At 37.4% G+C, this 16,883-nt stretch overlaps 1 protein-coding gene across 3 annotated transcripts in view; it reads right to left on the reverse strand.

The window, feature by feature from the left end:
* Positions 1-16,883, reverse strand: part of PPARG (peroxisome proliferator activated receptor gamma) — a 112,856-nt gene that overhangs the window by 20,426 nt on the left and 75,547 nt on the right. For all 3 annotated transcript variants that reach the window (XM_050957834.1, XM_050957832.1, XM_050957835.1), the window contains 2 exons: positions 15,815-15,953; positions 4,957-5,156 (listed from right to left, as the gene is read on the reverse strand). In XM_050957834.1, coding sequence (XP_050813791.1) covers positions 4,957-5,156; positions 15,815-15,953 — 339 coding nt within the window. The remainder of the gene's footprint in view (positions 1-4,956; positions 5,157-15,814; positions 15,954-16,883) is intronic.

The raw sequence follows: 16,883 nt of genomic DNA on the forward strand, positions 1-16,883 counted from the left end.
ATAGAACTAGAAGGAACCTTGAAAGTTTATTGAGTCCAGTCCCCTGCCTTCACAGCAGGACAAATCTGTCCCTGACAGATTTTTGCCCCAGATCCCTAAATGGCCCCCTAAAGGATTGAACTCACAACTCTGGGTTTAGTAGGCTAATGCTCAAATCACTGAGCTAGCCCTATCATGGAGAACAGCTGTTCCCTGCTTACTGTTCTGCTATGCTGATAATAATACTTCAGTGAGGCTCAGCCCACTCATATTACAGAATGAAAAACAAAAAGAGTTGACAATAGCCAAGAAAAAAATGCAATTTAAAGGCTCAAATGAACTCTGTAACCTGAAGCTCATTTTGCCATGGCTGGTGAGCGCTGTACATTCCAGAAGAGGACTTGTTACTTAGTAATTTTAGAATCCACATACTACCTTAGCATAGCCAATCATTTTCAGGTGACGCAGATGCTACTGCAATAAAAAAAGGTATAAATTTAAACTGTGCCTATAGTAAACAGTTTGATGTTCCATAGCACAAAGTCCATTACAGTACAAATAATATAAAAGTTTTAATCATTATTTACTGAGTGCATCCACTCTTCCAGTGGTATGTAAACACGGCCTGAAAAGTGGTAGCAATTATATAGGGGTTTGTCTATTTATGTATTGTTTTATGGCAGACTCTAGCCTGGTGATTGGTTTAAATAGAACATCATGTGATGGTACGCTATATACATTGCATGAGCATTGCATCAGCATAACATTCAGGTATTACCAAGTCACTTCCAAAGTCCAGATAGTTATTAATTAACCACCCAATAAAGCATAGCAGTATAGTTCATTCAGATCTCACACAGCTTTGGAGTATATCTCAGAATGAAAATTGTGAATGTGCTGTCCTACCACAAATTTGGAACAAATGAAGAAGAGTTCACCCCTAAAAACTCCTGCTCAAACTTTACACTGGGCCCAGGGCATGCTGGGTGTTTGAATGTGAATAACATTACGCCAGTGAGTATTACTATTGATCTGAGTGTGACTACTCATATACATAAAATTATTTGTGTGCATAAGTGTTTGCAGGTTCAGAGCTTCAGTCAATGCTGTTTAGATGTCCAAACAGCATGAACACATTAGATAAAGCAGACAGTTGCTTGGTTTAATATTAACTCTAATTGCATCAGTTTAAGCATGTAAGAATAGCTGGTGGCATTCTTAGTACATAAACTCACACAATTTAGACTCAAACTCTGTTTCATACAATAGCATAAATAAGGTCAGAATCTGGTTTACAGAGTTTAACATGGAAGAATGAGACCAGTTTTAAAAAAAATACATAAAGATTCTTTTTAAGAGGCAAGAAATTGGAAAATCAGCAGTATACATTATAAGACAAAAAACAATATAATTAAGTTTGATTCTGCTCTGATGGCTTGGATGTTAGCTACTACAACCTGGCAGACCGCTCTTGCCCTTGAGTCAGCTAATTAATTCTACCACAATCATCTGTTAAATAAGGCTCTCAACATCCTTTATAAATAGGGGGCAACGCAAATTTGCAACTAGGAAGAGATCTTTGGTCCCCAACATTTTACATTGTTCAATTATGTAGGATTTAAGCAGTCCCTGAAAAATAGTTCCTAGCCCTACTGCTCAGAAAGAAAACCTTCTAGTTGTGCTCTAGGGTTGCCAATTTTGGTTGGATGTATTCCTGGAGGTTTCATCATATGACATAATCTTTAATTAAAGATTAATCTTTAATTCCTGGAGAGTCAGGACAATCCCGGAGGTTTGATAACCCTATTGAGGACCAACGCAGTAGTCTTGGACAGAGTCTCCAGAGAGATATAAATAATAGCTCCAATAACTTATTTCTGATCTCGGATAATCTGGTGTGTGAATTAAGAATAACTGCACTGAGTTTAAAACAGAGGTAAGAATCAGGGTTTAAGAAAGATCTGAACTGTCCCTTTTTCTCAATGAGGTGTTGACTCTGAAACCTAACAGTTTAAATGCTGATACTGTTAAATGTTTCACTACTGGTTATTTTAGTAGAAAGATCTGGACAACATCCTTATCCATTGTTGATTAATACAGTGGCACATATGGGATGAGAGCAAATGCTATTAGGAAAACTGCTCTACTTCCTAATTTAAAAAAAAATTGCACTGCTACAAGTGGTGGAGTTTCTCAGGTCAGAACCTTCTCTCCAAGAAAAAGAATTTGGCTGGCCTGCCTTCCATTTGAATTCCCCTGCCACGGCCAAAGCATGGGACACGAGTCACAAAGAAATTACCGCTGTGCTTCTCTGCCGAGGATACAGAGAGGTTGGGGAAAGAACTGCTTTCCTTTCAGCATTGCCCTCTACTTACATGGGCTACTCTCATGCCTGAAGAGCAGCAGTCTAGAACTGCTGGTGTCCTTTTCCCTCCCTTTCTCATTGCTCCTTCTGCCAGCTGCTTTCCTGCTTACTGCAACATAATGAGAAGCTTAAGAGGGAGCTGAAAGAAAGGCAGAGAGAGCAGCTGCAGAGTGAAACAGCAGGGCTGGGATGAAAGGACTTAAATACCACATATACACATGGAGAAATGTACTATATGCACAACTTCTATTCTCCCCTCCAACCTCTGCCTGGGATAATCACTGTACATATGGTACCCCATTCAGAGCCAGAATATCCCTAGCATAGCAACTGTTTTCTTCTTGCTAGATGCTGATATCCTGTTGGAAAGGCCAGCTGTACATAGATTCTGCAGCACCTCCCTCTTTTCTACTATATTCCAATGTGTAAGCCTATTTTCTAGAGGCACTGCAGTTGGCTAATTAGACCTCAATGGCAAGAAAATACAGTAAATGAAATGTGATATTATTAGGGCCGTAAAAAACAGCAAAATATTGTTAGTGAAATTCTTGCTAACATCATTTCACTTAGTCATATGCACCTGATATTTTGTACATGCTGTAATCTGTGCAAGAAATTTGAGACACACAAATGTCTTGGTAAAAGACTTATCTTTTTTTTCTGATCTCAGTTGTGTAACGTAGGTCAGGGAGAGAAAAAGTAATATCCATGTCACACGGCAGACATCAATGGCAATGGCTGCTGTTAAAGTTCAGATGCAAACCCACATGAAGTGACTATTTCATGTGTTTTCTCAATGAAAATATTTTGGTTTCATAATAGGCCTACTTTAGTGCACTAATTTTTTATTCACATTACAGTGCAAAAATCTGGCAAACTTCAACACTCTTAATTTTGTTGTCAATGATTCACACACCTCTATTGCTTATAATTATTCATAAAGTATGCATGCAAAGCTTCTTAAAGTGTGAGGATCAACTTGGCAATGCCCATTTTGATGATTATTCTATACCTGACTGATTTCTATGGGTTTGATCCATATAACAGTTCACTTCTCAAATCAGATACATGCATAGAAGCAAAATTTCTACTAAGCATATTAATACCAAGGCAGGTCAGATTATAACTGTTCTCACTGGCTCTTTTGCAAGTTTAGGGTATGTCTTAACTGCAGAGTTAAGTTACCTACACTCAAGTTACTGCTTTTGAGTTAGATTAGCTTGAGAGAGAGTGGGCATGTTGCAAAATAACAGTTGGGCTGCTATGTCTGCACTGGTGTTACACTTATTCATATGTGGCACTAAAAATTCTTAGGGACGTATCCCATGGTTCTTTGCTCTGCAGGAAGCTGAACCGCTCTATGAATTCTTTCCTAGTGAACTGTGTGATAAGTTGTCTATCCTGGGCACATGTAGGGAGATGTTGGAGGACTAGCAGCATTACAGTGGAGCTAGCCTGAGTCCACACTACAGAACAGTCATGTTAGCAAGTGACAAATTATGCTTTAACCTATACCTCTTGAGGGGCCAGCCAAATTGAGTTAAAACACTGCCACACTTGAGTGAAGGGTTTTTGTGTGTGGATGGTACTTGAGTTTGGGGAATCACTTGAATTATAACTCGAGTTAACTTTGCAGTGAAGACAAGCCTTCAGTAGCAATCAAAAAGTGTGAAATTCTTTCCTGCCTTAGAAAATATCAAAGAAAATCAAATCAATTGGCCTCAGTGCGGTCCTAACTAACAAACTCCCTGATACTCAGCCTAAGGAAACACATCAACACCAATAGCTGTTATTTTTTAAAAATTTAAATTTAAAAATTTTTATCCCATGTAGTTGAATGATGATAAAACAAAACTTCACTGTGTTTAATAGGATGTCCTAGATGAATACTTTTATACTGATTTACAGAGATATTGCTGTATAATAAAAAAAGATCTTTACATGTTGCATTTTTCAAGGGAACCCACAAATATATATACATTTATTGCTAACTTACACAGATTTTCCTATAATGTGAGTCCTTAAAATTTAAGTTTTGACACCACAGGATACTGAACTAACCAAGATAACTAACTTAAATGCAGGAACTCATCATTATATCTTAGGAATATGGAGTATACTTGGGGGGAGTGGGTGACAGTGCTGGTTCCATGAATCATTCAACACTTACAAAGTGGAAACCAAGTAGGGTATGACTATCATAATTTAACTACATGGGTTTAGAATATATCTTGGGTTCACAGCTGGTACTGGTAATACACTACTGTATGGATGCTTGCAATAATATTGCTGCCTATCCTCTAACAGATAGACCTATTACAGAGATCATGTGTAAGATAAACTATGGTGGAGGACAGGGGAAATAGAAGAATGGATCGAGGAGTACAAAAAGGTTAAGATGACCTTCAAATTCTTGTACTGATTTCAAGTATTTTACTAGGTGAACTTGGAGATTTTTCAAATTATGTTTACTTATCCTATCTAAAAACATTTCCTGTGTTTCAGACACAGCTTGAAATATGTAACTGCCAACAGCAAAGGGTTGGGTTTTTTTTAGTGTGTTGTCAATGTGGTAAATCATTTACTTAAAAAAAAAAACAGAGAAAACTAACTGATTTGTCTGTCGTTTTTCCTGTCAAGATTGCCCTCGCCTTGGCTTTGGTCAGAGGGAAGGACTTTATGTATGAGTCATACAAGTTCTTGGCAAGGGCTCGAAGATCAGCCGACTCTGGGTTTAACTGGTCGATGTCGCTGGAAATCTCTGCCAGGAGCTTCTCCTTCTCAGCTTGTGGCATTCGCCCAAACCTGATAGCTGAAGAAGACAAATTGTTACATTAGTCACAGTTGCATTTAAACACAAATATATTTTTAAAATAATATATTCTGTCACCTTTCATAATGAGCATTCCAGAGTTTCATTTTCATTCAGAGTGCTTAGACAAGAGGCAGAAAAATGATTTCATCCAATAGAGTAGATAAGCAGTTGAAAGGGTTCAGAGAATTGTTACAAGAACAAAACTAAAAGGAGGAAACAATCTGGATACCCATACAGTCAGCTAGGATGTCCTTGTGAAAAGGTGTCAGGTTCTGGGAGCCTGCATGGAAATGCAGAGCTATTCTTCTGACTCATCCGGTAGTCAGACCAGGTGAGTCTAATTAATCCCAACTCAGGAGGATAAAAAATGGAGAGCCTTTAAGTAAAGACAGTGTTGTCTGTTGGACCGAGTGCAGGATTAAAAGTGAGGAAGTTCTGAGTTCTAATGCTGGTTCACTCATTGTATGATTTTAGGCAAAAAGGAAATGCTTACTTACTTCACAGACATGTTGTTAGAATCAAGTAGTTAATATCTATATAGTGATTAATATACAAAGTACTATAAAATGTTATTCTGAGAGGAATTAAGGGGTCAGACAGGAAGTCTTTCATGTAAAATCTCTAGAAACAGCAATTTTAGAAGGCAGCTTGACAAAAGGTTGCTAGTTGGCCTTAAGTTAATAATAAAGGAAACCCCTAGAGGGGTGAGATTTAAATGTTAACTCTGTCTGTATGTGTGCTGTATTGACAGAGTGGCGAAGGACTTACCTATTCACAACTACCCAACTCAGATGTAAGGCACACATCTTTACAATTTATAAGTGCGTGCCATTCCAAAGACTGTTTACACACATGGGCAATGATTCTGAAAAATCTTTCAAAGAAGCCAGTAAGATATGTTTCCTAACAGACTATTTTTTACAATATATAGATTTCAGTAAATGGAATTAAATCTACATGACCTTTAAGAAAATAAGATAGAAAGAGCATCAAAGTGAAAAAGTCATTGCCCCCACCCCCTCGCCCCCCAAAAGAAAACAAAGAAAAAAGTTTGTGGTCTTGGTTTAGGAACAGGTTAAAAAAAACCCTATAAATAAAGATTTTCCAATTGTCAATATCTTCTCCCTTTAAAGGTAAAAAACATTATTAGCTTAGTACTTCCAAATGGCTAAACTGGGGACACTTCCTTTGGATTATGTTTGCCTCTTTCCTGTTATGAGAAACATGGAATACTCCTTTTTACACTGGCGTTGTTGGGCCAAAAATAGCACTTTCATAAACTCAAAATAATCTCTGATGACCCAAAAGCATATGAAAGCCATTTAACACCTGTATCACTGACTGACTCTCACTTCATGCTAGAGGTGGCTTGTTTGCTCTCACATTTCCATCACAGTTCCCTTGCAGTAAAATCCATCACCAAGAGAAACATGCTGCATATCTCATATCTCTGCGAGTGTCCCCTGAGTTCACATTTCAGAATAAAATCAGAATGGAAGGGAACCTAGCAGGTCATTAGGGACCACTTAAAGCAGGCTATATTTAGACTTTTTCCTGAATATGTCCCCTGCCTACAATTTCTTCATATGGAAACATCTGAATAATTGCCAATTTATATTTGTTTTGGAGTGGAGTCCACATTAACGTCTTTTTTCCCCCCACAGGGATAGTAAATGAACTTAGTCAGCTACCAGCAACAGTTTCCAGTGACACTTGATTGCCAATCCTCTTGATTTCTTATAGCTTAGGAAAAGCTTTCTCCAAAATCCCATATTTTAAAAGATTTACAGAAAAAAAAAAGTATCACACGTGAATCTGAATGACGCAGTGTGAATTATGGCTCAAAGAGATTAACACAGTTCTGTCAGGGAGAAACACCCAAACCCTGCATAAAGAATGTGTACTCAGGTTTGGGGTAGATATTTTGTGTAATGGTTGTGGGAACAAAATCTATCTTGTATCAACCTAAGGACAGACTTCATTGTAGTCTTTGGACTGCTGCCCCCCCCCATACCCCTGATCTGCACCTACCAGATACTGTAAAGTGAATAAGAATGTACCCAATGCCTTCTTGCCTCACCTGGCCCCAAACAGACATCTTGTTTGCTGGCACATTGAGAGTTGGCCTGTAGCCCATCTTCCCAGTGCAGATGGCTTGATCCAAGGCCCACTGAAGTCAATGGGAGTCTGTTGACTTCAGTGGGCTTTGGATCAGGCCCAGGAAGAACAAAGCCCCTTCTGTGTGACTGTTCCATCCCACACTCACATGAGAAGGGGAAAATTGAGGTCTCTATAGCAGGAGGGGATTGCATGGGTCTTCTACTGACAAGTGAATTTCATTGGAAGAGATTAGAATTGTGGATGGACAGTAAAGACAAGTGATAGAAAAAATTACCCATCAAACTAACAAAAGAATTTAGATTCATACCTAGTGAAAATCCACTAAAGTCACTGGAATATTGAAATCAATTGAAATCAACACTGAGACAATATCAGAGACGAATTCAGTCCAAAGTGCTTAAATAAATACTTGTAATTAAAAGCAGGGACTTCGGTTTTATAATTGAACAATATTCTGCTGATACTACTTGTGTATCAAGAAATCTTGAAACTTATTTGTCATTGTGAGTTATTTATATCAGGAATCATAAAACTGAGGTTATGGACAATATGCTAGAGTAGTTTATCCTGAATCATTTAAAGTTTCCCAGATTATGATTTTCCTTGTATTCATCATTTTTGAGCTTTGTAGCACAGCGGAGACTTGACATGTTTTGATTCTATGTTCTGAGGTTTTATAAGAAATGTTGTTTTTCTGGCTTTACTGTTAATCACTGACCAGTACTAATGATTTGTTTATATATATAACAAAGATGTTAATGTATTTATACAGTATTTATACAATGATACCTCATATTAGATTGTTATATAATGCTTTAGGTCTCACTTGTGTAGGCTCTATGAATGAAGATGTGTTCTGGTATTGTGTCATCAAGGCCACATTTAATAAAACGGGTCCAATTAGTCTCATTATATTACAGGTAAAGTGTAATACTGTGTACATAATACTCATAATACAGATAGCCTTTATACACAAGGTACGTTATACCATATGACTTCACAAAAATTGTCATAAGGAAAACCAAACCCAACATGACATTTAAGACTCTTGCTAGGGGCATGAAAGGCTTACGAAAAGCGAATAAAATACAGTAGAACCTCAGAGTTACGAACACCATGGGAATGGAGGTTGTTTGTAACTCTGAAATGTTCGTAACTCTGGACAAAATGTTATAGTTGTTCTTTCAAAAGTTTACAATTGAACATTGACTTCATAGCGCTTTGAAACTTAACTAAGCAGAAGAAAAATGCTGCTTTTAATCATCTTAATTTAAATGAAATGAGTACGGAAACAGTTTCTTTATCTTGTCAAATCTTTTCTTAAACTTTACCTTTATCTTTTTAGTAGGTTACGTTTAACACAGTACTGTACTGTATTTGCTTTTTTTGTGTGTCTCTGCTGCTGCTTGATTGCATACTTCTGGTTCCAAATAAGGTGTGTGACTGATCAATCAGTTTGTAACTCTGGTGTTCGTAACTCTGAGATTCCTCTGTACATTTTAAACAGGGAACGAGAGTGATTAGTGGTTGTGAAATTCACATTTTCATTAAAGTCTCCTTTGTCCTTTAATAAGCTTTAAATAGTGTCAGACTTCTGACAACTAGTAGGATTATGTTTTATGATTAATTTATCCACTTTTTAAATATATTTGTTCATTTTGCAAGAGCCTCACCATGTCAAAGAAGAGTCTTGCAATGCTCTGGTGCCTTTTCAGGACTTTTGCCAACAAGTTCGAATTTCCCTACCCCTCACTTCTCTTTTAAAGAAGGATTTATAAACTGATGATACACCTTAAATGAGGTCTGGCAGGTTACTAAAGGCCATTTTCTAACTCCCAAAAGCAAAATAGGCAATACTGGTGTTAAAATTAAGGATCTTGGATGCAAAGGAAAATCAGAATAGCACATTTGTTTAAATCAGTAGTCGTGTGTGTAATAGTTGTAGCATTAATCACATATACAAAATATCTACTGTTAGAAACTCATGCATCAGGATATGGATATTGATATTCATAATGTGTTCATCAATGTAGTAACAGTGCATGTGGTGCCACTGGCTGGATGTATTTAAGAGCCCAATTCTGAAAAGTGGGGACTGCCTCTTGAGACAAGAATAGGAGTGATATTCAGTGGGAGTATCTTCACAGGAGATACTCAGCAACTCACAAGAACAGGACCTTAGAAGGTATTTTACCTTCCTATCCAGAGTAGGTGCTAATCACCACTGAAAACAGAATACCAGAGTAGATGGACAAACTGTATGTTCTGTTCTGGTAATTCCCTTGTTCCTAAACTATATTGCTGTACTGTAAACAAAACATTCATAACAAGGCACATGATACCCTTAACAATCTGAGAATATCAGATACAAATGCTATGAAAGTAGCAAAGAATCCTGTGGCACCTTATAGACTAACAGACGTATTGGAGCGTGAGCTTTCGTGGGTGAATATCCACTTCGTCGGATGCAGAAGAAGATCCAGAGTAACACGGCTACCCCTGTGATACTTGACAAAATGCTATGAACTCACTTCCTGAAGCATGATATTGCCTTTAAAAAATAACAGCAATAAAGCGTGGCTAAGAAATACAGCTCTACTGGATACAAATATTGAGGCCCCATCCTTCACTTACACAAATAGTCCCACTGGTTTCAATGAGACTATTCTCAGGAGTCAGGGATTGCAGGATGACAGTAATGATTTTGAAATCTCACTAGCAAAAGTTGTCCTTTTATACAGACTTTTTTTTTTTACAAAGGTAGAAGAAAAATGGACACTATAATACTTCCCCTGGCTACATTAAATATTCACTTAGTTCTAAAATTTTCATACCCTTCTCCAAGATTTTAAACAATGGGATTTAATTTTATTTTTGTTACTTGATAATCCCTCAGTGTCAAGATTTTTACACCAAATCTCAACTGAAAGTCACTTAACTGATCTTACATTTTAGGGTCTATCCAGACTAGGAAAACCTACTTTATTAAAATAGAGTTGCTTACCACAGATATTTTGATCAGATCAAACAATATTTAACCTGCTTATACTTTGGTTAGTTGGTCCCTTTATAGTGTCTAAAATTTGCACTCTCTTGTATGTAGATAGGCCTTTGTTTGTACTACTTAAGGATGTGTACATGTATTTTGAGATTAAAAGACAACATAGTTGTCCTAAATTGTCTAGTTCCTAAGGACATGTTTTTTTTATTTTAGGCAAGTAACAAACTCTCTCATGCTGACTGAGCAGTGTCTCAGAGCTATAGTCAGTTTATGAGTATGTTAAGAAGAAATAAATATAGTTATTTAAACAAAAAAACAAACTAACAAGCAAACAAAAACTTAATTGAAATAATATGATCATTTCAAAATGGAGACTGATTTTCTATGAGAGGATAATTGCCATTAAGCTGTACAAATAATACTACTGTTAAGACTAATAACACTACTTTAAAACTGAAAAAGAAACCATACTGGTAATAAGGACCTTGCTAGAACTTCCAGTACCAGTGAATGGTTAATGCTCATTGGTTCAAGAACATTAATACAAACCAGTATGACACAATTTTTAATTTGAAAATGTATGGCAGCTTTCCCATATAACGATCAGTCACTGCACAGATACTGTTGGTACAGATGCTTCATGAAAGGAGCCTGTTGTTGATTCTGCAGTAGAAAATTAAAGCACAGCAATACTACGGTGTTTTTAAATATGGATCCAGTCCTGCAAACCTTGACTCCCGTGAGTAGTAGTTAGTCTTGCAGCAGTCCCATGAAGTCAATGATATTACTTATGTATGTGTTTAAAGAACGGGACCTTATATTAGTCATTTTCATTGCAAAATAACATCGTGTAATGCTGCCAGCTCTCTGTTGAAATAACACATGCCTACAGGGCCACCCGGGGGGGGGGGAAGTGGGGCAATTTGCCCCAGACCCCGCAAGCCCTGGCCCAGTGGCAGTCTGGGTCTTCGGCAGCATTTCGGCGGCGGGGGGCCCTTCAGTGCTGCCGAAGACGCGGAGTGACTGAAGGGCCCCCTGCCACCGAAATGCCACCGAAGACCCGGACTGCCACCGGGTGAGTATAGGCGCCACAACTCCCCAACTTTGCCCCAGGCCCCCCTGAATCCTCTGGACAGCCTGCATGCCTATTAGTATTTCACTCTTGTAAAGTCATGAACAATTTATATTGTGTTTATTTTTCCCAGCAAAAATATATAATAAACTAGCAGCACCATGGAATTAAAAAGTTCTGAGGTAAAACTGTTCGAATCATAGAATCATAGAATATCAGGGTTGGAAGGGACCTCAGCAGGTCATCTAGTCCAACTCCCTGCTCAAGGAAGGACCAATCCCCAACTAAATCATCCCAGCCAGCACTTTGTCAAGCCTGACCGTAAAAACCTCTAAGGAAGGAGATTCTACCACCTCACTTGGTAACCCATTCCAGTGCTTCACCACCCTCCTAGAGAAAAAGTTTTTCCTAATATCCAACCTAAACCTCCCCCACTGCAACTTGAGACCATTACTCCTTGTTCCGTCATCTGCTACCACTGAGAACAGTTTAGATCCATCCTCTTTGGAACCCCCTTTCAGGTAGTTGAAAGCAGCTATCAAATTCCCCCTCATTCTTCTCTTCTGCAGACTAAATAATCCCAGTTCCCTCAGCCTCTCCTCATAAGTTATGTGGTCCAGCCCCCTAACCATTTTTGTTGCCCTTCGCTGGACTCTTTCCAATTTTTCCACATCCTTCTTGTAGTGTGGGGCCCAAAACTGGACACAGTACTCCAGATGAGGCCTCACCAATGCCGAATAGAGGAGAATGATCACATCCCTCGACCTGCTGGCAATACCCCTACTTATACAGCCCAAAATGCTGTTAGCCTTCTTGGCAACAAGGGCACACTGTTGACTCATATCGAGCTTCTTGTCCATTGTAACCCATAGGTCCTTTCCAGCACAATTGCTGCCTAGCCACTCGGACCCTAGTCTGTAGCAGTGCATGGGATTCTTCTGTCCTAAGTGCAGGACTCTGCACTTGTCCTTGTTGAACCTCATCAGATTTCTTTTGCCCCAATCCTCTAATTCACCTAGGTCCCTCTGTATCCTATCCCTACCCTCCAGTGTATCTACCACTGCTCCCAGTTTAGTGTCATCTGAAAACTTGCTGAGGTGCAATCCACGACATCCTCCAGATCATTAATGAAGATACTGAACAAAACTGGCCCCACGACCGACCCTTGGGGCACTCCACTTGATACCGGCTGCCAACTAGACATGGAGCCATTGATCACTAACCGTTGAGCCCGACGATCTAGCCAGCTTTCTATCCACCTTATAGTCCATTCATCCAGCTCGTACGTCTTTAACTTGCTGGCAAGAATACTGTTGATGTAATGAGGATATTTAAATATATTTATGGCTATGTATCTTCAACAAATGGACACCAATACCTTACTTTAAATCCTGGTACTTTACTAACAGAAATGGACAAGTGTTTGCATTATCCTAGGGATATGTCCATAGGTAGCACAGGAGTTAACTTTGATTTTATTTACAGTTAATTGTTTTGAGTAGATGAATTCTTTTACATTTCACTTATTTTCTTTTGCTTGGGATAATGATACTTTGTGATCTCCTTTGAGATCAGTGAATGAAAAGTGCTACAGTATTATTTTTAGTTTTTAAATTGCTATTTGTATTTAAAATATTTTTTTCTTTGCAACTTCCAATTTTAATTTGTTTGGTTTCTGCTTCTTTCAAAAATGTATAATTTACAAAGAGAGGTCAAAAAGCCTTGTGGAAAATGAAGTTGCATTAGAAATGGTCACTTTTTTCTTTTTTTATAAATTGGAAATTTTGGGTGAGCTTGATTGGTTGTGAACTGGTCAAGGAGAAATGCTTTATCAAAGTTTTATAAAGGCTGTTTGCATAAAAATTACAAGAAAAAGTGTCATAAAAGAGACTGTTTCTCTGCTGATCAATAAGGTTGAAGGCTTCTATCCATTTTTGGATATGCCTATGGTTTTATGAATGTGAATGTATTTATGTATAATTTAATTTAGAGTTAAATTCCAGTGGCATAGGGGAAAAACATATCAAATGACACATGAAGGAAGCTGTATATAATTTGATATTTATTTTCAAAGAATATTTTGAAGTAGGAAAGGCTCTGATTTCCTATTGTCAGCTTGACTGCAAATATTAAATGTCTTTTTTTTAAAGATACGATTAATTGTAGTTCCTATTTTCTGATGAGAGTAAGATGCCACATCAAGATAAATTATTTTTTATTCTCTGTTTTTCTGGACAAAGCTACAATACTCATCCTCCCCTTGCTGCCACGTAGTGCTTTACAAATGAAGTTGCCATATGTATTCTTTTTCTCTCTACAGGAGCTGACTTTGTGTAAACTGTAATTTCAGTGAGAAAGAAAATTTAAGCAAGCTTCTGACTGAAATTACAGGAACTCCTGATGAGCGATACATAGCAATATAAGATAAGCAACTGTGGGTTAAACAGTGTCTAGTGATTACGGATGGAGAAGAAAAGGAAAACAACATCCAAAGCATGAGAATACTTTTTTAACCTCCACTCAAATGGTACAAAATGTGGTTATGATCCCCCCTCCTGAACGCGAGCTATTTCTATATTTTGCAATAACATATCGATGCTAAATATCTTCATGGCTTGGAATCTTCAGACCCAATGAGTTGCATTCTACATGGGTATAAAATCCAGAGAAATTCAATGCCATTACTCCCGTATACACTGTTGCAAAAGAGATCAGAAAGAGGCCCAGTGTACGTGGTGGCTTCCAGTCCAGTTTTGCATTCCTATATGTCCTCACAGCATGAGGCTTTATCTTTAAACGCACAAATTTAATGTTTTATTGTCAAATCTATTTTTTAATTTATACATGGCAAGGGGACCTTCTGCCACAGATCAGTATAAAGATATTGTGCCTAGCAAAACAGAGAAAGATATCCCTTAAGAAGAAAATATACACTATTGGCAAAATTCTCCCTTGGACATGCACGTGGCTCACACTGACATTAATGGAAGCCATATCCCTCATCTACAAGAGTATCTGGCACATGTCTTGAAAATAATAATAGCAGGTTCCTCCCAACCCCAGAGAACATGGTAAAATTACTATAAAAATACCCACAGAAGTATTTTCAAAATGAGATTTATTTTTAAGAGTTACTGTTGCATCCCAGAAACTTGAAAACCATATTTTCCATTAGGAAAACATTTCCCATACCAATGTATTCACTGAATTCAGTGTATTAACTTCAGAAACCACAGTTAAGCTTTCCTCTTGGGAACAGCACACTAATTTTTTTATACTGATAATAATGAAAGTCCTAAAAAAACCACAGAGAAATTATTTTCCCAGTCATGTTTGCAATTCTTTACTCTTAGAATTTCATAAGTCTCTATGTTATGACATTTAATTCCTGTTTTTACTTGACTTTGCCAAGAAAAAAGAGTGAAGAATCTTCATATGGGATATGGCTCTCTCCCTTCAAAGATTCTGAAATAAGTATTTTCATAGGAAATCAGAAATTGACTTTGAACCTTCTAGATTTTCCTGCACCACAGAACAGTATCATACTATGCTAGGATTTCAGTGCTATCTGCTTACATAGTGTAAAGGGTTCACCTGTAAAATTGTACACTTCTTTATAGCCTAAATCCAGAGGATATACAAAAAGGAAATGCTGTTTGGCATTCACATTTGCAATTATATTTGCCTATGGAGAGGCTACAGAAAGCTCTCAAAGATCAGGAACCGCAGCAGTCAAGCTAGGTGGTGGGAGGGCAACTCTAGAATGGGTGTGCAAAGGAATTCCACACTCCTTCCGGACAACAGTGCCAGCTCTACACATACCAGAAAGAAAGAGGAAGAATAGGGTGTGACCACTTGGTTTACAGTTATGCACATCTAATGTCCTAGTGTGAGGAGACTTTATCATTAATGCTACCAAATCTGGATAGGTGTTCTGTGCAGCAAATTGAAATTATTATTATTTACACACTTTTGGTAAGTTCCACACTCCACAGAATACATTTTCCAGAATTAAGGTGAATCCTCACTCGTTTTGGCCCTAAATGCAAAAGGCTGGTGTGTTAAGGTATACAGCACAATTTAGACAAGAAGTAATACAGTGAAGCAAAGCAAGATAAACAGTTGCACTAGTGATGAGCACATGAAGAATGAAAAAAATGCTTTCCCTTTATCTTTTTAGTAGTTTATGTTTAACACAATACTGTATTGTATTTGCTGGTTTTTTCATCTCTGTTGTTGCCTGATTGCATACCTCCAGTTCCAAATGATGAGTTTGGTTGACCAGTCAGTTCATAACTCTGGTGGTCATAACTCTGAGGTTCTACTGTATGCTTGTGCAGTGCCTATCACAATGTGGCTGGGGCCTCTAGCAGTATAAATAATAAATAATAATCTAATTTGTGATTTTTTTCAGATAAAATATTATATTTTTCAATATGTGCTGACAATTCATGTACTTACCATTATGTGACATGCCAACTGCAAGGCATTTCTGAAATCTGCAATACTGACATTTATTCCTGCTTTTCTTATAAATGCGACAATTCAGATCACATCTGTCATAGATTAGCTTTAACCTGATTGTTCTTCGAAAGAAACCCTGCAATAAAAATAAAGGCATGGAAAAGGATCAGTTTAAAACATCTTTCAGTGCCTCTGCCTCATTTGAAAGGCAAATTCCACTACACTGAATATACTGTAGCTACCTTTGTTTAAGAATGTGTGTTAGAACTTTCCCATTTGAAGATTCTGCACATTTTCAAAATATCAGAACTAATTACCAGATGTAAGAAAAATTCTATGGATCATAGCAAACCCAATCCACTCTCTGAATCCAGGAGTTTAAAAAAGAATGATATGCAAATACATCTGGATGGGTTGCACACTCTCCAGTTTAAAGAACTTCTGCTGGTGCCTCATGAAAAACATAAAATATTCCATGAAGAAAGACATTCTACTTCTGCATCATATATTTTCTGTCTTTATTTCACAGTTCTTTTTATTGCATGAAAAACAGGACCTCATAAGCCCCTGCTGCTTATGCCTCATCTGAACTCATACCTCTCTATTAATTACATTATAATTTAATTTCCATCTTCCCATTCTTTTAATTCAAGCAAATCATTCTCACCCAAGCAAATCATAAGATTGTGGGCTAGTTGTTGGTTTAGTTATTTTTTCTAAATAACTTTGCTTCTTCATTATTTTCAAATCTTTTTACTGTTGGAGGCCCATGTACATACAGAATATTTATTTTCCTTCATTTATTCTATTTCTTTGTCTGTTTTTATTGCTAAACTATTTTTGTAATATTTATTTCCAGGATCTGTTTATGTTTGTAATGTTCAGTTTGCTCTTATTGTTTTGAATTTACAGGTCCTCAAAATATACAAGCACCTGAAAATTCTAAAATTAGTATGATAGCAAGGATAACTACTGCAAAGTGCAATGTAGCCCTGTAAAGAGACAAATTTTTGCTGGTCATTATGGACATTCATAATCTTGTCTTTTCAGAACACTTTTTTAGTAC

This window comes from Gopherus flavomarginatus, chromosome 6 (assembly GCF_025201925.1).
Source record: "Gopherus flavomarginatus isolate rGopFla2 chromosome 6, rGopFla2.mat.asm, whole genome shotgun sequence".
Classification (NCBI taxonomy): domain Eukaryota; kingdom Metazoa; phylum Chordata; order Testudines; family Testudinidae; genus Gopherus; species Gopherus flavomarginatus.